Source organism: Nicotiana tomentosiformis, chromosome 3 (assembly GCF_000390325.3).
Source record: "Nicotiana tomentosiformis chromosome 3, ASM39032v3, whole genome shotgun sequence".
NCBI lineage: Eukaryota > Viridiplantae > Streptophyta > Magnoliopsida > Solanales > Solanaceae > Nicotiana > Nicotiana tomentosiformis.
This window is the reverse complement of record NC_090814.1, coordinates 62,196,940-62,219,672: the sequence shown is the minus strand read 5'-3', so window position 1 is coordinate 62,219,672 and position 22,733 is coordinate 62,196,940. Positions and strand designations below refer to the sequence as shown.

The following is a 22,733-nucleotide window of genomic DNA, read 5'->3' as shown; positions in this document are numbered from 1 at the left end:
TTGTTATTTACTTGTATTCCTGTGCAACTTTTTAGAAGCATTTAGTAGGACGTCATTTAATCATCATTTGTTTTGGTTGATTAACTAGAGTTAGTCAAGAGTGTGGCTTTGTAATAGAGTTATTACAAAGTGCTTACAATAGAGTTATTGTAAGAGGTGAGGGATTAAGATTTTAATTCCTAGATTGCAATAGGTTGTAATATGAAGTTTGCTCAGTTAGTGGAGTTGAAATTCTACTGGGGTATGTCGTGATTTTTAATCCCCTGAGTAGGGAGTTTTCCTCGTAAATATTGTGTGTTCTTTACTTTCAGTTTATTTATTGTGGAAATAGATAGAGAACCCGGTTCTCTATATTGTTTGGGGAACCTTTAATTTCTATCAATTGGTATCAGAGTAGGTTCTTTCTAAAAGGTTAACACCTAGACATGATCCTCATCATGACTGCTCCACCAAACTACGAGGAAGGACAATCGACCTATAGACCCCCAAGATTCAACGGCCAATACTATGGCTGGTGGAAAACAAGAATGCATGACTTCATCATGGATGAGGACTTAGAGCTGTGGGAAGTGATTTGTGATGGTCCTTTTGTTCCCATGAAAACTGTTGGTAAGGGAACAATTACTGTCCCAAAAACAAGAAAAGAGTACAATGATGATGATAGAAAGGTTATTGAAAAGAAATTCAGGGCAAAGAAGATTGTTATTTGTGTCATTGGACCAGATGAATACAATCGCATCTCAGCTTGTCAGTCTGCTAAGGAGATCTGGGAAGCTCTCCAAACTGCATATGAGGGAACTACTCAAGTTAAGGAGTCCAAAATTGATATGCTTACTACCGAGTATGAGCTTTTCAAGATGAAAGAGGATGAGCCCACTCTAAATATGCACACACGTTTCACCTCAATTATCAATTAGCTTCAGTCCCTTGGAGAAGTCATCTCAAGAAACAAGCTGGTCCGAAATATACTCAGTATTCTACCAGGTTTCATGGAAAGTAAAGTGAATGTTATCGTTAAATCCAAGGATTTGCAGAAGTTGACCATTGACGAACTCACAGAAAATCTCAAAACCTATGAGATGAAGAGGAAGAAAGATCTTGAAAAAAGAGAGCCCCAAAAAGGAGAAGAGTCTGGTTCTCAAGACTGACAACAGTGACTCAAGTGGCGATGAGACAGACATGGCCCATCTTACACGAAGATTCCAAAAGATGGTTCGAAGAAATGGAGGAATTCCGAAGAGAGGAAGTTCTAGCAGAAACACCAACGGACATGATTGTTGTCATAAGTACGGAAAGCCAGGACACTTTATCAAAGACTGTCCTCTTCACAAGCAGAACCACTACAAACACAACGCTAATAAAGCTATTAAGAGGAACCCGATCCCTGAGAGGAGGTTCAAGAGAAAAGATGTTGCTGACAATGATGTGAAGCAAGCTCTGGCTGCCTGGGGAGATTCCTCCAGCGAATCTGCATGTGAGGATGACCAAGGAGACACCTCCATGATGGCCATTGAAAGTGGATCTACAGAGTATGATTCTATATTTGCACTCATTTCTTGATTGATGCTTAGAAAATGTTTTGATTGATGCTTATCACAACCTCATTAATGAGAAAAATGTTTTAATCGAGGAAATTGGAGAGGTAGAACAAGAGAGAGATGATACAATGGTTGTAACTGTAGATCTAAAGGAACAAGTGGAAGAAATAACAAGAGAAAATACCTTGTTAAAAAACCAAATGAAAAAATGGATGAACACCCCTAAGGGAAAGAATGGATATGGTCCTTTGATACGATCACGTCTATGTATAAAAGTAATGATTAAAACAGGCAAAGAATCGGGTTCCATAAGGCTAAAGCTCCCTATAATCCCTATAGCAAGTTTGTACTTGTGACTGATAATTGGCTTTGTACTCATTATGGTCAAACTGGTCATTACAAGGACTCTTGTAAAGCTAAAATCGAGTCTCAGCAGAAAAACAAAGTTTTTGTTGAAAAGAAACTGTCATGACCCAAAATCCAACCCGTCGTGATGGCACCTAGCCCAACCAGCTAGGTAAGCCAAATAACAATAAAACACAATATAGTGATAATTATAAGAGTGAGAAATGAAATAATTGAATTTTTATACGACTCCCGAAGGACTGGTAGTACAAGTCATGAGCCACTAAGAGTTAAATTTTACAAAAGTACTGAACTAAAATAATTACAACATCTGTTTGGATTGTACATGAATAGAATTGGAATCTAAAGCTACCAAGGGCAAGTGTCAGCCATAACTAGAACGTAGGTACATCTTCAATGCCAACTCCCGCCATACACAGCAGCAACAACTCCAAGATCTGCACACAAGGTGCAGAAGTGTAGTATGAATACAATCGACCCCATGTACTCAATAATTATCCTAACTAACCCCGGTGAGGTAAAAGAAGCAAGAACTATAGATCATATTCACTAACACTTGTGCAATTCATAATTTCAACCAGTATAGAACAGATATATGATCAAATCAGGAAATCTCACATAAAACCACTTTGATGCTCCCAATTCTTACGTTTAAAGTGTTCTGCTCAGTCAACAATCTAGCATATAAGAAAGATATGCAAGTAAATCAAGTAAATAGTCAAGGAAATTACAAGTAAAGATGAAATGCAATAATCAAATATCAGTCCGTTACGCCACGCAATCCAATCTAATAACAGTAACCAGCTCTCCTAGAGCTCACATCAACCTGAAACCCATCGATTTTTCTCACAATCCGCGTGTACACCATCAAGAGAGAAACATGAGAGGGTGACCCTAGGGGGATGGATCCATATCCACACGCTGCACGGACAACTCACGCGCTGCACGGACAACTCATGTTCTAATAATACCAATTCGCCTGACGTGGTCACATGCACAATATCATAATCTGCCTGGCATGGTCATCCGGCATAACAACACAATCCGCATGGCGTGGTCTGATAAGTAAGGATTTTAGCCTATTATTTGCTCTCTTTTACTTAGGTTTTGGGCCAAAAATGCATGAAAGTATTCTCGGAAACTAACTTAAGGTGCTTGCTTGCAGGGTTTTGTACGAAATGAGCCAAAGAAGCCATAACCAACTCATAAAGGAGTCAAACTTGAATATAAACCATGTCTGGACCAATACTATGGAACGCAGACCGTGATAGAAAAGGGCGGCCGTGAAATTATCATCGCTGAGGCGGCCATTATTCCGCGCACCGCGAAATAGAGATTCAAAGAGGCTGTTTTGAGCACTAAAATTGAGCGCTGAGAGCGGCAGAAAGATGCGACCGCGAAGTGACTGGCGCGACCGCGATTGGAATTTAGCGGACAATGTTTGTCGAGGTTCAGAGACTTTGCAAGATGGGCATAAATGAAGAAGGCGATCCGCGTCCAAATTATGCGGCCGCGAAGGAATCTCACACGGACCTCGACTTTGCAAGATGTGCATAAATGAAGAAGGCGGTCCGCGTCCAAATTACGTGGTCGCGAAGAAATCCCACGCAAACGCGGTGAACATTATGCGGTCCACAAAACGAAGATCTACCCAGGCCGAGATATGAAGAAACGCGGACCGCGCTCACTATTATGTGGCCGCGAAAGCCCAAGCGTAGACGCAGTCAGAATTACGCTCCGCGAAACCTCCGCAGGGGCATTTTTGTTAGAAATTTTCAGCCTAGTATAAATAGATCCTTTTATCAATTTTATGTTAAGTTGTTTTTAGCAGAGCACGTGAACGACTGGTTTTTCCCTTTTTGGGCAATTTTAGAGTAGATTTACCTTCAAACTTAAGATTTTCATCTTGTACTTTAATATTATGGCTTATATTTCATCTTTATCTTTGATTTATGCTATTATTATGAGTAGCTAGACCCCATAGCTAGGGTTGTGACCCAACCCTAATGTGGATATTTACTGGGTCTTGAATTTTAGGGCTTAATTGTTTATGGGTTAGTGATATTTAGCCTAATTCATGCTAAAATTGTAGAACTAGTGGTTGGAAACACTGACTCATGCCTTTATGACTTAGACTCTTCTTGAGAAAGAGGAACTAAGTCTAGGAAAATTTGGCTAACAAAGAATTGGGGTGAACTCAAGAGATTGATACCCCCAATTAAAGGGTTAAACCTAGAGATAATAATACCCGACTTGAGCCAATTTCACTTGTATTGTATGAACACCCATTTGGGCTTGAGAAAGCCAAATCGGGCAAAGTCACTCAAACTACCGAGAGGTATAAAGTGAGCACTTATGTGTGATGGTTATATCATGACCCCAATCATAACAAGCTTGTCCTAGATTCTTGATACCCATTAGATATTCACCTAGGCGGAAGTCACTTCTCTAGTGCCTTTTAACACTTGAAAACGTTCACCAAAAATATTATACTTAGCTTACACTCAGCATACAATAGTATAAAATTCGAATAGAATCAATCGCAACAATATTTGGAAGTGCAATTAAGAACAACATGCACATCTAGATTAGTTAGATACCCAACTCCAAGCCAAATTAACTCCCTGTGGAAATCGATCCCGATCTCGTTGGGTAAAACTACATCGACCATCCTCGCTACTCTATAGTGGTGTAGGTTTGGCCTCGATCACTTTTTGGCGCCGTTGCTGGGGAGTTAGACGGTATTGGCTATCTATCTAACTATTTGTGTGTCTTGTTTTTCTTTCCTTCTGTTTTTCTAACTTTTGTGTATCAATCGCTTTAGGTACCAAATAGCTCATAATGATGCTCTCGGACATGTTCTTCTAGGGGAGGAGGTAGATGACAATGGTGAGGAGGAGGGCAATCTAGAACCTCAGGTATAAAGAAGAGGCCACCAGGCTAATGACAACATTCCAAACCCTCCCCCACCTCTTCCACGGGCAGCACACCGGGTGCTACCCAATGAAGGTTACGCAAGTGCAATTATCTCGCCCCGGATTCGGGTGAGCAATTTTCAAATTACAAATGTCATGCTGACCCTATTGGAGAAAAGGGGCTTTTTCACTGGAGCTCCTCATCAGAACGCATACAAGCATCTAAAGGGTTTTGTTGACACATGCTGGGGGAGAAAGCAGACGAACGTGTCAGAGGACGCTCTGAGATTGAGACTTTTCCCATTATCACTTAGAGGGAAAGCTTTGGACTGGATCGATAGGCTACCCAACCACTCCATAGACACGTGGGATGAGTTGGCAGAAAAGTTTATAGCAAAGTTTTTCTCACCGGGTCATATGGCAGCATTGAGGGATGAGATCTTAGCCTTTAAACAAGAACCTAATGAACCCCTACATGAAATATGGGAGCAATACCGGACAATGGTCAAGGAATGCCCAAACAATGATATGATTGAAGCAATGATTCAACAAACATTCTATAGGGGCATCAACACGACTAACCAGTATGTGGCGAATCAGCTAGCTGGGGGAAATTTTATGAAAATGCCTTATGCTGATGCTTGTGACATACTTGATGAGATGGCTGACACATCCTCAGCTTGGCAGAGTTGGGCAAATGTTCCTCAGGGTGACCCTAATGTCATCCATCTTCACAAGGAATGTCATGATCACGGACAAGCCATAGCCGAGTTGACAACTACTATGAATCAGTTAGCAAAGGCCCAACTTTAGCAAGTTCAAGGGACAAAGCAAGTAAATGCCATGGAAGGGATAAATGCCATGGTCAACAAGAGGAGACAGCGTGGTCAACAAGTGCAAAACAATCAAGATCAATATGAGCAAAGTGGTAGTGGTTACAATCAAGACGATTCTTATGATGATCAAAGTGAGGAAGTGTTATATGCCAATAACTACCAAGATCAACGGAGCAATGCTCCAAATCAACAATGGAGATCGCAAGGGAACAATCAAAATTAGGGCAACCAAGGCCAAGGGAATTGGAACAATGGCAACAACAACAACTCGAACAATTGGGGGAACAACAATAACAATTGGGGCGGCAATAGAAACCAAGGGGGTTGGAATAATAATAATCAAGGCAACCGGGGGTCGGGCTTTCAAAGGCCCCCGATGTATCAACAACCCAACAATCCGCCTCCATATTCGTCTCAAGGGCAAAGTTCTTCAAACAATGAGATGGGGCGGAGAGAGAGTATGTTCAAATAAATGATGGAAAGGAATGCTGACTCTGATGCCCAAATAGCTTCCCATACTACCTGTATTCGCAACTTGGAAGTACAAATGGGTCAAATTTCTCAAGTATTGAATACTCGCCCTAAGGGGGCACTACCAAGTGATAGAGTAGTAAACCCGAAGGGTGGGAACAATACAGGCCATGCTATGGCGGTGACCACAAGAAGCTGTAGAGGTGGAGATACAAGTACCTCTAACCCAAAGAAGATTGTGAGTGATGATGTTGTGTTGCAAGAAAATGATGAGATTCAAGCCAATGATGAGAATGTGAATGATGAAGTGATGATTGATATTGATGACAATATAGAGGAGACTCAAAATGATGTGAACCCTTATAGGGAACACGTGATAGACATACATGAAATGATAGTGCCTAAAGCCAATGCCCCTTTTCCAAGGCCTCCTCCACTGTATCCTCAAAGGCTTGCAAATAAAAATAATGAAAACCAATTCAAGCAATTTATTGAGATGATGAAATGTTTGTCAATCAATGTGCCCTTGGTGGAAGCTCTCGAACAAATGCCGGGATATGCCAAGTTTATAAAGGACTTGGTAACTAAGAAGAGATCTATGAATTGTGAGACCATCAATATGACTCATCAAGTGAGTTCCATTGTGCACTCGATGGCTCCAAAGCTTGAAGATCCCGGTGCCTTTACAATTTCATGCACCATTGGAAGCGCCGATTTTGCAAAAGCCTTGTGTGATTTGGGAGCAAGTATTAATGTGATGCCATATTCCGTGTTCAAGACACTAGGTATTGGGCAACCAAGAGCTACTTCCATGAGATTACAAATGGGGGATCAAACAATGAAAAGGCACTTGGTATTATTGATGATGTTCTAGTCCGGGTCGACAAGTTTATTATGCCTGCTGATTTTGTGACTCTTGACTGCGAAGTCGACTATGAGGTGCCTATAATATTGGGGAGACCTTTCCTAGTAACAGGGAAGACATTGGTTGATGTGGAAGCATAGGATCTCACCTTCCAAGTGGGCGATGAAAAGTTATATTCCACGTGTGCAAATCAATGAGGCAACCAAATAGCAATGAAGTTTGCTCTTTTGTGGATCTTATGATGGAGGTGATAGTTGATGACACGAGTGGCATGATCAATGTGGAAGACCCTTTAGAGGCTGTGTTGTTAAACCATGAGGATGATGAAAAGGAAGGCTTGGTTGAATGTGCAAATGCATTGCAAGGAATGGGATCCTACTCATATGGGCCCCGTAAACTTTCCTTGGACTTGGAAAATCGGAAGACTCCACCAACAAAGCCCTCAATCGAGGAGCCACCAACATTGGAGTTGAAGCATTTACCTTCACACCTCAGGTATGAATTCTTAGGCCCTTCTTCCACATTACCTGTTATTTGTTCTGCTTGCCTAACTAACGTGCAGGTAGACTCCACTCTTGTGGTGCTTCAAAGAAGGAAAAAGGCAATTGGATGGACTTTGGATGACATTCGGGGTATAAGCCCCGCCTTTTGCATGCACAAAATTATATTAGAGGATGATGCCAAACCCGCCATGGAACATCAAAGGAGGTTGAACGAGGCTATGCAAGAGGCCGTCAAGAAGGAAATTATCAAGTGGCATGATGCATGGGTTGTGTACCCTATTTAGGATAGTTCATGGACTTCACCAGTACAATGTGTGAGGAATAAAAGGGGTATGACTATGGTCACAAATGAGAAAAATGAGTTGATCCCCACTCGTACTGTCACCGGATGGAGGGTATGTATGGACTACAGAAAGCTGAACAAAGTGACCCGCAGAGACCACTTTCCATTGACCTTTCTTGATCAAATGTTGGACAGACTTGCTGGGCGTGCCTACTGTTGCTTTTTGGATGGGTACTCAGGGTACAATCAGATTCTCATTGCACCGGAAGACCAAGAGAAAACCACCTTCACATGTCCGTATGGCACATTTGCATTCTCACGGATGCCGTTTGGTTTGTGTAATGCACCGGCTACCTTTCAGCGGTGTATGATGGCAATATTTACAGATATGGTGGAGGACTTCCTCGAAGTGTTCATGGATGATTTTAGTGTTGTGGGGGACTCATTTGAAGAATGTTTGGATAATCTTGACAAAGTGTTGGCCCGATGTGAAGAGACCAACCTAGTGCTTAATTGGGAAAAATGCCACTTTATGGTCGATGGGGGCATTTTCCTCGACCATAAGATCTCAAAGAACGGTATTGAAGTGGACAAAGCAAAGATTGAAGTTATTTCAAAACTCCCTCCTCCTACTTCCGTCAAGGGAGATAGGAGCTTTCTTGGGCACGCGGGGTTCTACCGTAGGTTCATCAAGGATTTCTCAAAAGTGGTGAACCCCTTGTGCAAGCTGCTAGAAAAGGATGCAAAGTTTGTGTTCAATGAAGATTGCATGAAAGCTTTTGAGCTTCTCAAGTATAAATTGACAACCACTCCCATCATTACTGCACCCAATTGGAGCTTACCATTTGAGCTCATGTACGATGCTAGTGACGTTGCGGTAGGAGCGGTTTTGGGGCAAAAGGTCAACAAGATATTTCATCTGGTCTATTATGCAAGCAAAATGATGAATGATGCCCAACTCAATTATACGGTGACCTAGAAAGAGTTGTTAGCCATTGTCTTCACCATGGAAAAGTTAAGGCCATATCTCATGGGTGCCAAAGTGATTGTGCACACTGATCACGCGGCACTCCGTTACTTGATGACCAAAAAGGACTCGAAGGCTAGGTTGACTAGATAGGTTCTTCTGCTTCAAGAGTTTGACCTTGAAATCATTGATTGAAAAGGAAGTGATACTCAAGTGGCGGACCACTTGTCCCGCTTAGAAGAGGAGGGGAGGCCCCACGATGGCCTCGAAATTTATAATTCGTTCCCGGATGAACAACTCCTCTCCGTGTCTTTGAATGGTATGCCTTGGTTCGCCGATGTGGCTAACTTTCTTGTGACCGACATTGTCCCGAGTGAGTTCTCTTCTAACCAAAGGAAGAAACTCAAACGAGATAGCTTTGATTATTATTGGGACGAGCCCTATCTTTTCAAGATTTGCAATGATAGTGTGATCCAGATATGTGTCCAGAAGAGGAGCAAACGAATATTCTTGATGCTTGCTATTCCTCGCCCTACGGTGGTCATCATGATGGGGAGAGAACTTCTTCAAAGGTTCTTAGCTGTGGATTTTATTGGCCTACCCTGTATAAAGATGCAAGTGGGCTTGTTAAGAGGTGTGATGAATGCCAAAGAGCTGGTGGAATTTCCAAGAAGGATGAAATTCCTCTCACCATTATTCTTTAGATCGATATTTTTGACGTGTGGGGCATAGACTTCATGGGGCCATTTGTGAGTTCGTGTGGTAACACTTACATTCTGGTTGATGTTGATTATGTTTCCAAGTGGGTTGAAGCTGTAGCTTTGCCCAACAATGAGGCACGGAGTGTGGTGGAGTTCTTAAAAAAAAATATCTTCACAAGGTTTGGCACTCCTAGGGCGATCATCAGTGATGGGGGTTCTCATTTCTGCAACAAGGCCTTCGACACTTTACTTTCCAAGTATGGTGTCAATCATAAGGTGTCAACCTCTTATCATCCCTAGACTAGTGGACAAGTTGAGGTCTCCAACAAGGAGATAAAGAGCATATTATCAAAAACTGTCAATGCAAACCAGACGGATTGGTCAAGGAAACTTGACGATGCTTTGTGGGCTTATAGAACTGCGTACAAGACTCCAATTGGTATGTCTCCGTATCGATTGGTATTTGGGAAAGCATGCCATCTTCTGGTTGAGTTAGAGCACAAGGCCATGTGGGTGCTCAAGAAGTTAAACCTTGAATGAGATGTAGCAGCCAATCTCCGGGTAGAGCAACTCAATGAACTTGATGAATTCCGATTTCATACCTATTCCAACTCGTCCTTGTATAAGGACAAGATGAAGTACTTACATGATATATATGCCTGGAACAAAGAATTTAAGGAGGGTGACTTGGTTCTTCTATTCAACTCTCGGTTACGACTGTTTCCGGGAAAGCTCAAGTCAAAATGGAGTGGATCTTTTGAAGTGGTGCATGTAACACCGTTTGTTGCTCTTGATTTGAAAAAAAAAAGGTGAAATCTTCAGAGTTAATGGGCACCGAGTGAAGCACTAACTCGACAAGAGTAATGATAGCCACATGGTGGCCTTGATCAATTTCACATGATGATGGTAACATGCGTCGTGCAGCGACGTTAAATCAGGCGCTTCTTGGGAGGCAACCCATGTGACGTTTTCTTTTTATTTTCTTTCTTTTTGATTTTCTTCTTAGATTAGGCATTATTTTGGACTAACTAGTTGTGAAGTTTGTGTAGAAATTGGTTTTGCAGTGCAGGACTTTGACAGGGAAATATCTGACTAAGTGTGGGAATTTCGCGGACCGCGCTCAAAATTTTGCGGTCCGCGTTAGCATTTTGCGGTGGCACATTTTATCCGCGGACGCGTACTGGAAGAGCCCAAAATATCAACTCTCTGAAGTTGAGTTCGCATCCGCGTTCATAATTTGGTGGACCACAGTAACATTCGCGGCCACGCCGAGGATTTTGCAGCAGCTCTTCGAAAGGTTAATAGCGTGGACCGCGGTAGAATTCCGCGGACCACGCTAAGGTAAGTCGGTGGGTCCCCATCGGTTTGGTATAAATAGAAAGTCCTTAGGACTTTTACACTTTTCCAACCTCAAACTTTCACCACATTAGAGCACTATTAATCTTCCTCTTCTTTGAATGTCAATCTCATTTCATATCAATCAAGAATCCATTTTCCTCTACAATTTCACATCTGGTATGCTCAAATCTTTGCATTAATTTTATCTATTTCTTTTCTTTTCTTCTAGTATTAATTTTTCTTTTAGTTAGGGTTTAATACATGCCACAATCTCAAAATCATGCTTAATTGATGCTTAAATTCATGTGGGTAATTGTTTTACATGCCTAATGGGGGATAGGGTTATTAACTAGGCATGTTAATTGCATTAATTTTTGCACTTAGTGAAAACCCTAGGTTTCAAATGTGCTAGTGCACGTTTTGTTTGAACTCCGCGGACCGCGGTCCATTTTACGCGGTCCGCATTCTTTAATTTGTGAGAGCTGAGTATGGTTGCATGTTCGCGGACATGGTGATTTTTCCACGGTCCGCGTTTGAACTTACGCGGCCGCATCCAAAATTCACGGTCTGCGTTCATGCGTTTCAGAAAGTTAGGCTATTGCTTCCGCGACCGCGTCCATTTTTACGCGGTCCGGGTTTGATCTTTCACGGCCGCGTCCCAAATTTCGCGGTCCGCGGAAGACCATGATCAGAGAGTTGGTAGTCTGAGTCCAACCTCCTCACGGCTGCTCCCATTTTTACGCGGTCCGCGATGGCCCTTCCGCGGCCGCGCCCATTTTTCCATGGTCTGCGGTGCACTGTTTTGGGAAGCACTGTTTTATTTCATCTGCATTTCTTTAAGGATTCATTTAACCACAATACTAATGATCTTTCACTAATTGTGTGTGCAGATAATGGTGCGATCTCGTGGTGGTCCCGATAAATCAAAAGGGAGGGGAGAATCCTCCCGAGGCCGAGGCAAAGGGAAGCAGACTGCACCCTTAGCACCTCAGAAGATTATTAGCAAAAAGGTCCCACCTGTGAGACCTCAGGATGGCTCCTCGAACACTAGTGAATACCTCCCTTCCCGGGAGATTTTCGAGGGAGAATCTGCACAACAACCTGAGACTCAATCTCAACCTTTCCGTCTTGTCAATTAACCCACCTCCTCATCTGAGTCGTCTGATGGATCAGAAGGAGGTAGTGGGACTTCAGCACCATGTCCCCCACATGCTGCAACTCCGGCCTCAACAGCTGCTCCTATTGATATTGATGATGAAGAAGAGGTTCCGGATCACGGGAGAGGAGGTGATACCCATGAGGGGTGGGTGGGGTGATTAGATCAAGAAAATGACAGTGTGGCAAGATAGGTTCGTGAGTGAGAAGGCCTACCACAAATTTCGAGAATGGTGGCCACAAAGGTAGCTCACCGTTGAGTGACATTTTATAGAAAGAGACCTTCTCCCTCACAATCAGAAGGAGGTAGTGAGACTTCAGCACCATCTCCCCCACCTGCTGCAACTCCGGCCTCAACAGCTGCTCTTATTGATACTGATGATGAATAAGAGGTTCCGGATCACGGAAGAGGAGGTGATACCCATGGGGGGGGGGGGGGTTGATTAGATCAAGGAAAATGACAGTGTGGCAAGATATGTTCGTGAGTGAGAAGGCCTACCACAAATTCCGGGAATGGTGGCCACAAAGGTAGCTCACCCTTGAGCGACATTTCATAGAAAGAGACCTTCTCCTTCACAACCCGAATGTGAAGAGACAATTTGATGAAATAGTGGGGTGGAAATTCTTCACTAGCAAGTTGCCGGAAGCAAATGAGTACCTAGTCAAGGAATTCTACGCCAATGTTGCCCACATCAAAAAGGGTACCTATGTGACTAAGGTATGAAATAAGAAGATCCGGTTCGATGGCAAAACTTTGAATACATATGCTGGGTTTGTTGATGTAGACATTGCTTTATACATACAGAAGTTGGCATTAGATGAAGCAACCCATCCATGGGTAGCAAAGGTGATAGCCATACCAGGGACAACACCGGCCTGTCTTACACCAGGAGTCTCAATTGCCAGAAACACCCTTAGCTTTGAAGCCAAATGGTGGTGCACCTTCGTCTATAGCCGCCTTGATCCGTGCCAGCATGACAGTGACATTTCACTCTCCCGGGAGATCCTCATAGCGCCCATCATGGAGGGGTACCCAATAAATGTGGGGAACCTCATGGCCCAGAATATATCTAAGTCAACCGGGAAGGAAGAAAGGTCCTACCCTTACCCCAATTTCATCACTATGTATCTACAGGACCAGGGGGTTGAGGGGAGACACTTTGACACGAAGGTGAAGCCGAAAAGGTCCTTCTCTTGGTACTACCTTCAGGGAGCAGACAACCCGAAGTCCAAAGGCAAAGCCACTACCTCCACTGGCCAGTCTGAAGAGCCAAGGGTAGTGGCCACTGGTTCCGAGCCTTCCACAACGGAGGGCTCTTCGGCTGCTATGCCACCTCCCTCATCCGAGCCATTTATCACAGCCCCATTATCTGTGCCATCATCTTCCGCATATCCTCAAACTTCACTGCGGATTTCTCAGACGCTATCCAGCATCAACAACTGGTTGCAGCCAGCTACATCAAAGTTGTCTGTCTTATCAAGTGCAGTTGCAGCACAAATAGCCCCAGCACAACTTCAGGTACCTCCATCAGTGGAGGATTCATTGAAGGAGCTTCTGGACAACCAAAAAAAACTCCTGGACAACCAAAAGAAAATCTCGGAGACATTAGATACTCATGGGAAGGTGATCAAGGAGCTGGGCAAGCAAGTCAAAAAGATAAAGAAGACTCAAGCTTCAAAAGAGTCAGTGGAACTACTGAATAAGGAGGTAGAGAAGTTCACTTCTACTGGAGATATTCCACTGGACCTGCTTATGGAGGAGACTGCCCCTGCCGCACAGACAACACATGCATCGGAGCAGGAGGCTGACAGAGAGCCGGTGAGAGGATTTGTGGTGCCCCTGTCAGAGGACCTGGAGATACAATTGGACGACCCGGAGGGAGTTGATGATCCTATGCAGTCCGAGGTCCCCACTAGTGAGCCTGACCCCATGTAGACAGAGACCATATGGGGAGTTTTCTTTACTCTCTATCCCTTCCCTAATCTTATTTTTGCCTTTAGCATTGAGGACAATGCTATCTTTTATTTGGGGGGGGGGGGTCTTATTTTGATTTGATGACTCGCATGTAATAATTATGATACTATTTTCCTTTATTTTTACTTATCGTTATTTTCACTTTCGTTATTTTTCACTTTTGGTATGTATATAACTTTACCATTCCATGTATATATTCATCTCCATTTTGTATATATTCGGTTCACTCTATTATTGTACATATTCATTTTACTTTCCGTAGTTTACTTTATAACTTATTTTGTATTTCTCCTTAATAGCTTAGCTTCTTATTTCCTTTAGTAGCTTCTTTTTGAGTTTTTAGCTTCTTTTCACATTTTTTGCGTGATCAATAATCCTTTGGTTTTCTTAATGCCACGGTTCTTTCCAAAGGTGGATATTGTGTGAACCGGGTGGCTCTTCCCAACGATGGATGGCGTGACAAACTTCTTAAGGGATTGAGTCTGTTTTTCTTTTTGCTATGATATGTAGTAGTAATGAATAAAAATGTCTCAAGCAGGCTTCACTTGGTACTAACACATTTACCTTCGATCTCATGGTTAGAAACAAGTTGATTGACAAAGAATAGCTCTAGTTGTGACCTTTTGACTCTTGAGTTGACTAAAACTATCATCAAGTGGTTTCTTTGAGCCATCCGTGATCTTCAATCTTAGCTAGGGTTGTTGTGGGCCCTCGACTCTGTTCTCCTTAACAATCCATTAGCTTGAGAGAGAGGTGAGGTATTGAATTGCAAGTCCAAGTCCCGTGCCAATAAGTCTAGAACTTGCCCTGAATGTTTGTCTAGGCGAAATTCTAAGTGTAGCTCGACTTGAAAAGTGATTGTAGGCTCTCCTTGGTCCCATTTGAACTATGAAAGCGTCCGTAGTCTACAAATATGATATCCCTAGTCAACCCCTTTGAGCCTAAGCCTTTTTCATTCAATAGCCACATTACAAGCCTTCATCCGTTTTATAATGACCCTCTCTTGGCACCCAATCTTTCCTTAGCATTCATGATGAGCAATTAGCAAAAACATAAGTTTGGGGGAGAGGCGAGGAATTTCAAATTAATGAAAGGTATAAAGAACAAAAAGAATTAATGAAAAGGAAAGGCAAAGAAAATGATGAAGAGTTAAAAAGAAATATGTCAAAAAGAAAGAAAAGGTTGAAGGGATTCAAAGAAAATAATGTTGAAAGGCATGGATTGATGAGAAAAGGAGAAAAATGATTGTCATGAACAAGAAAGAGTGACAATGTGTCTCTCTAGTTCCCCTGAGGAAGAAGAAAATGACTCAAAGAGTCAAGAAAGTATGAACCGAAATGAGAAAATGGAGTGCTTAAGGAAAGATGAAACCATCATAGTTCATTATGTCCTACCTTGATCCAAAAAGCCTTCATTACATCCCGCTAAAGCCCTATATGATTTCAAGTTGAGTGAGCTTACATTAGTGGTGATTTACATAAGGGGCAAGCTTATGGTACTTAGAGCCGGACTTGTGGCATTCTTTTGAGAGTGATGAACGCACTTCTTTACAATCCTTATTTTGAGTGTCACATTCTATAAAGTGAGATTTGCTCATGGAGAGTAAAGGAGGAGGAGTTTGGGATCCACAATGACCTACGTGAGAGAGCGAGCTTCCTTGATGAATTGAGTCAACTCTTGATGCTTTTGTGTCACATTAGAACTATAGAACTCAAAAAGTCATAGCATGATGTTGTTGATAATGCATTTGTGTTGAGGGTAATTGTTAGTCCCAATTGATGCTTGATGAAGTCACCTTAGGACAACTGAAATTTTCATTTATTTTTCTTATGGAAGTGGGAATTACCTTGTTTGCTTGAGGACAAGCAAAAGCTTAAGTTTGAGAGAGTTGATAAGTAGGGATTTTAGCCTATTATTTGATCTCTTTTACTTAGGTTTTAGGCCAAAAATGTGTGAAGGTATTCCCGGAAACTAACCTAAGGTGCTTGCTTGTAGGGTTTTGTTCGCAATGAGCCAAAGAAGCCATAGCCAACTCATAAAGGAATCAAACTTGAACATAAACCAAGTCTGGACCAATACTGTGTAACGCAGACCGCGATAGAAAAGGGCGACAACGAAATTATCATCGCTGAGGCGGCCATTATTCTGCGGACCGCCAAATATAGATTCAGAGAGGCTGTTTTGAGCACTAAAATTGAGCGCTGAGAGCGGCAGAAAGATGCGACCGCGAAGTGACTGGCGCGACCGCGGTTGGAATTTAGCGGACAACATTTGTCAAGGTTCATAGACTTTGCAAGATGGGCATAAATGAAGAAGGCGGTCCGCGTGCAAATTACGCGGCAGCGAAGGAATCTCACACGGACGCGGTGAACATTACGCGGTCCGCAAAATGAAGATCTACCCAGGCCCAGATATGAAGAAACGCGGACCGCGCTCACTATTACGCGGCCGCGAAAGCCCAAGCGCGGACGTGGTCAGAATTACACGTCCGCGAAACCTCCGCAGGGAAATTTTTGTCAGAAATTTTCAGCCTAGTATAAATAGATCCTTTTTATCAATTTTAGGTTAAGTTTTTTTTAGTAGAGCACGTGAACGACTGGTTTTTCCCTTTTTGGGCAATTTTAGAGTAGATTTACCTTCAAACTTTAGATTTTCATCTTGTACTTTAATATTATGGCTTATATTTCATCTTTATCTTTGATTTTTGGTGTTATTATGAGTAGCTAAACCCCATAGCGAGGGTTTTGACCCAACCCTAGTGTGGGTATTTATTGGGTCTTGAATTTTAGGGCTTAATTGTTTATGGGTTAGTGATATTTAGCCTAATTCATGCTAAAATTGTAGAATTAGTGGTTGCAAACACTGACTCATGCCTTTATGACTTAGGCTCTTCTTGAGAAATATGGACTAAGTCTAGGAAAATTAGGCTAATAAGGAATTGGGGTGAACTCAAGAGATTGATAGCCCCAATTAAAGGGTTAAACCTAGAGATAGTAATACCCGACTTGAGCCAATTTCACTTGTATTGTATGAACACCCATTTGGGCTTGAAAAAGCCAAATCGGGCAAAGTCACTCAAACTACCGAGAGGTATAAAGTGAGCACTTATGTGTGATGGTTATATCACGACGCCAATCATAACAAGCTTGTCATAGATTCTTGATACCCATTAGATATTCACCCAGGCAGAAGTCACTTCCCTAGTGCATTTTTTCACACTTGAAAACTTTCACCAAAAATATTGTACTTAGCTTACACTCAGCATACAATAGTATAAAATTAGAATAGAATCAATCACAATAATTTTTTGAAGTGCAATTAGGAACAACACACACATCTAGATTAGTTAGATACCCAACTCCAAGCCAAATTAACTCCCTGTGAAAATCGATTCCGACCTCGTTGGGTAAAACTGCATCGACCATCCTCGCTACTCTATAGTGGTGTAGGTTTGGCCTCGATCATGGTCACAAGCACCCAATCCTAATCTTATCACACAAAAGCAAGTATATAAGATCATATGTATATGATGGATAAATATCAGATTTCATGCTCCTTGACTGGTATAATAACATGCTAAAGTGTAGGCATGTGCAATGTGTGCTATCATAGCTCAAATCAGCAAGTTATCACAAAAATAGCAATTACCAAGTTTATTCAGGGAATTAGCCTCTTTGTAACCTCAAGAATGTCCCAAATAGTTCACAACAATGGTACAAATATGAGAAATATTATAGCTTAAATCTTAACAGTCAACTCTAGGCATATTATAGCCTAAGCACTACCCCGAGCATGGATAAATACTCTGGTGCTCGCAAATGGGTTCAAATCCCACACATATGCGCATCCATAGCACGTAGTTATCACAAATAATCTAGGCAACTATTGCCTCAACCAAGTTTAGATAGGATACTTACCTCAAACAAGCCAAGACAAATACCGAGCAAGCCAAACGACACTCTAGAAATGTCATCCCGCGCGTATAAACCTCCAAGCTGCTCGAAACTAGCCAAAACAACTCAAAAACATCAAATAATGCCAAAGGAAACAAGCCCAATCGATAAAAGTCGAGTCAATCAAAAAGTCAAACCCGGGCCCGCATCTCGAAACTCGACAAAACTCACAAAATCCGACAACCCATTCAATTACGAGTCCAACCATACTAGTTTCACTAAAATCCGACTCCGAATCAATGGTCAAAATTCAAAAATTCACTTTATAATATTTTAGGCAAAACCCTCCAATTTCTCTTTCAAAAATCACCAATTAAATGTCAAAAATGAAGATGGGTTCATTTAATATAATAAAAAACGAGTATAGAACACTTACCCCAACCCATGTGGTGAAAATCGCCTCCAAAATCGCCCAAATCCGAGCTCCCCAACTCAAAATATGACCAAATGAGCAAACCTCGATATTATATGCTTCTGCCTAGTCAATTCGTAAAAGAGAACAATAAGTCGCACCTGCGACCTCCGCTTCTGCGGTAAAAGACTCGCACCTGCGAGAAAGCCTCAACCCATCACGTGTCGCTTCTGCGATACCAAAACTCGCTCCTGCACTAAAAGTGCCGCACCTGCGACCCCGCAAATGCGTCTGCACTCCGCATCTGCGACCTTCTCGCCCACCGTCCATTTTCGCTTCTGCAATCACAATGTCTGCATCTACGGATGTGCTTCAACACCTAAACTTCCGCACCTGCGGTCTCCGCTCCCAAGACACAACTTCCGCTTATGTGACTCTTTTTCGGTTTTGCGGCTCCGCACCTGCGCCAAATGCAACTCCGGGCATACGCCCAAGTCCAAAATCACCATCCGGACCTAACGAAGCCATCAAAACTCCAATCCGAGATCAAATACTCAAAAGTCAAACTTGGTCAACTCTTCCAATTTAAAGCTTCCTAGTTGAGAATCGTTCCTCCAAATAAATTCCGAATCACCTAAAAACTAAAACCGACGATTCAGAGAGGTCATAATACATTATACAAAGCTACTCAAGACGTCAAATAGCTGAACAAATTGCAAATGCTCAAAACGACGGTCGGGTTGTTACGTTCTCCCCCACTTAAACATACGTTCGTCATCGAATGTGCCTAGAGTCGTTCCAAATGCATCAAATCGCTGTGTAACCTTATGATGCACATACTCGGGGGGTGATCCCGCGTCACTCCAACCCATATAAGTCCGTCAACTCAACATAATTGAAGATTCTTCCTTCACCCTTAGCCCATAAACCTTGGAACACAATTTACAACATCCGGAATTCCTCACAAGACCCAAATCTCGCATCTACACACTGTATAAGTCCGATCAAGCTGTATCAAGTCATAACCATAACCCAAGATGTAATCACATGATATACCACATAACTTGCATACTCGTAGCAATAATTTCGCTCAAAGTAGTTGTTTCAAAACAAACCTGATGCCGGTAGTAAGCCTCATATCAAATAAAACCCCGTTCAAAACCTTCATACACTGCCGGCGATGAAAGAAACACACAGAAACTCATAACCACTCATCAGATCAACAAGTCATGGATATCTCTCTCTCGTCCGACAAGAACCAAAGCCAAATCCTAAGCTGAATTCCGATATTATTCTTCCAAACATATCGTAATCAAATCCGACAGTATCCATTCTAGGTCCAATGACCTTATCTCATCACATAACTATCTATTGACATGCCACACCAATACAATAAGTGCCACCACAAACGCAATGCTACGAACCCATCACACATAGTATAACCGAAACACACGAATCTAACTCAAAAGATCATATCTTAACATAACTCCGCTGCAACGCGTGACCCTATCCAAACACCGGTCCTATGAAATACCTCAAACCACAATGCTCAAAATCAACAACCACACGGAATTCGACATCAAGTACATGAAGTGTATGGCTATAACCATGGAGAAGCGAATAACTCAATATACCACATCCCGGAAAAACCATAGCCAAGTCACAATCAACCGTTCAACACTCCAATAACCATATCACTCGAATTCTGCTACAAAGCCTAAACAGATCGCATCAGGTGCGCATATAATCAACAAATCATAACCTTTCGTAGCATAGAAGAGTAACACATAGAACATATCAGAACACGAACAAGCTCAACTATAACCGAATGACAAACCTTTCAGCAATAACGGTGCCGAGTCAACAAATCCAACCCAGTGTAGAATACACATCCTCATTGGGCCTACTAATGGGCCCCCAAACCAACTCGGGTCATCCCCAAATGGATAATTGGCCCTCCAAAAGTCTACAATGACCTAACCATAGCACGTACTACCATCTAGCTAACATTGGCCATATCTTCACAGTCCGTAACTCCGAAACAATATGCTTTTGAGAACTCTCAGTCTCCAAATCCATAGAACGTATGAATCACCATAGCCGATCCCAACTCCACCACTCGAATGACTAATACATCTTCCATACATAATCATCTCATGAGAAATACTTTTATAATTCCCCCGCACCTCATGGAAAAAATCTCAATATCAGCTATCGATCAACCAGGCGAGTACCACAATACCAATGAAGCATCCGTAAGTCAAAACACAGTGCGTCTTCTGAAATGCGCACCCTTTTCAGGCAATACCAAGTATTAATAGAATTTATCTAATCACTTGAAACCATCCATATTGTTCAAGATCCACGACTTTCCCTCCAAAACTGAACTGTCACCTTGTACATGCAAATCTTAATCCCATAGGACGCATCACATCTATCGTGCCATCATATGAAAACCACGAGAATCTCATAATCAACTCTGAGTTACCAGCAGAATACATACCCAATCAGTCAGAAACCTTCCACTTGATCCCATCCAGGAAAAAATCATAACACACCTCATACCCCTCATACTTGTAGATAAATCCATCTCAAGTTATGGCAGAAATTGTCGAGAATACTTCGAAACCCATTTGCACGTAACCAAGCCATAAGAACTGAATCTCTCTAACTCAACCAAGGCACGCAGGTCACCAAACCTAAGAGTATTTCCACGAAACACCTGTAGAGACTCACCACATCATAAGTACCCAAAGAACCGATCATATCCTTTACCGTACTGATCCAACCTACTAAGTTGTCCTATTTCTCCGAGTTCCCTCCGAATTACCCTCAAGTTGACACTTCTCCTTGCCAGAATACCATGATCCTTACCCAAAGCTCACCACCAGAGGTCCTAGCATAAAACCATCCTAAGGCCCATAAGCTGCTATATTCTCCCAAAAGTACCACAACCGAGACACCCACTCTAAAGAGAGCTTATGTGAATCTAAAGTCGTTTCCTTCACCTTCCTGATACTGAAATGTAGAATCCATAATGATATAGAAGTACCGCGAGTCTCGGCACCATCCAATGTAAATCTCAGATACTAGCCATATACAAATTCGAAAAATTCTCAATTGCTACATATAAATCTTGAACCATTAGAACCTTCTCAAGAGTCATCCACCCTACTCAAATCTCAATTGCACTGCCCAAATGGGCCAAACGACCTATGCCCCACTAGTACAATTACACCCAAAGAAGTAATCCACATCTAAGCAACCGAGTAAATTCCTACTCCATGCGCACTACATCCTTCACGAATAACGACTCAAATCATTCCATGATCTCCATATACCCATAAAGTGTAATATAACCCACATCCAGAAACTTCCTTGCTTAAGTCATCCTCAAAACCAACCTCTGAAAGTCGTAACCGATCCACAAGTATGCCTCAGACCTAAGCCAATACAACACATAACCATGCAATCAAATCACCGACGGCAGACTCCACCACTTGGATCAAAGCCATAGAACAAACATCCGATAACTCACAATACCTATACTCTATTACTACCATAATCCCACAGTGAGATTCAACTAAATTCTTCACAAGCCCATGCAACACAAACCATAAAATACCTCAAATCATCTGCTAAGCTCGCAGTCATCCTCGTGACAGTAAGGTAAATTTTCTCAACCTATCCAAAATCAAATTGCAGCACATATAGCCCACTGGTAGAAGAAACACTCCACACAACATCATAAGGATCACACATCCGTGGATTGCCCCGCAGGTGATAAGTGCTTAGCCTCAAACTGGCATCTCTCTATGCCCTTTCACGGCCACAACAACTATACACTCACTATATCTTCTTGAGTCTAAACTCATCAACAAGACATGAAAATTTACTTTGTTCCACAAATAAACAACATGAAAGAATCCCTCAAAACCCTCATAACTCCAGACTGTATAGCACATCCACAGAAATCGAGCATCCAATAGTATTTTTCACATCCCAAGCAAACTCTTCTCATCACATTCAAATTATCTGAACACATCCTGCGGTCATATTCTACTTATCATATACCCATCTAAGCACTCATCGAGCCACTAGTCCCACTAATAGGGACACCACCGGACATAGAAGTCCAAAAACACATACTCACACAATTAAAACTACCAAGCCTAAGTTGAGGTCCAAGCCCGGCCTCAAGTCCTCCAGACTGGCCCATCACCAAAACACAGAAAACACATCTCGCACCTCATCCATGGAATCATAAGCCATCGATGCACAGATGATATCGATCGCTCACATACGCATACGAGTGAGTGGAAGGAATTCAAAGAGATACGCTTCAAGCTGAACCAATGCTGCACGATAAGGAAATAAAGACTAGAAGTTTTTCCTAGATGCCCCATAGCCTCTCGAAGATAGGTATAGACGTCATCATACCGATTCGCAAAACTCTACTAGACACTTGCTCATGACTCGTAGAACCTATGAACCTAGAGCTCTGATACCAACTTA

General features: G+C 42.3%; 1 protein-coding gene across 1 annotated transcript; it reads left to right on the top strand.

Moving 5' to 3' along the window:
* Window positions 1-437: 437 nt before the first annotated feature.
* On the top strand, window positions 438-1,148 carry LOC117275572 (uncharacterized). The gene is made up of 2 exons (XM_033654870.1): window positions 438-894; window positions 985-1,148. The coding sequence occupies exons 1-2, from the start codon at window positions 438-440 to the stop codon at window positions 1,146-1,148; spliced, it is 621 nt and encodes a 206-aa protein (XP_033510761.1).
* The last annotated feature ends 21,585 nt before the right edge of the window (window positions 1,149-22,733 follow it).

Coding starts and splice junctions, on each gene's coding strand:
- LOC117275572 (XM_033654870.1), top strand. CDS start 438: ATGACTGCTCCACCAAACTACGAGGAAGGACAATCGACCTATAGACCC. Junction 895..984: donor CACTCTAAATATGCACACAC/GTTTCACCTCAA, acceptor GTATTCTACCAG/GTTTCATGGAAAGTAAAGTG.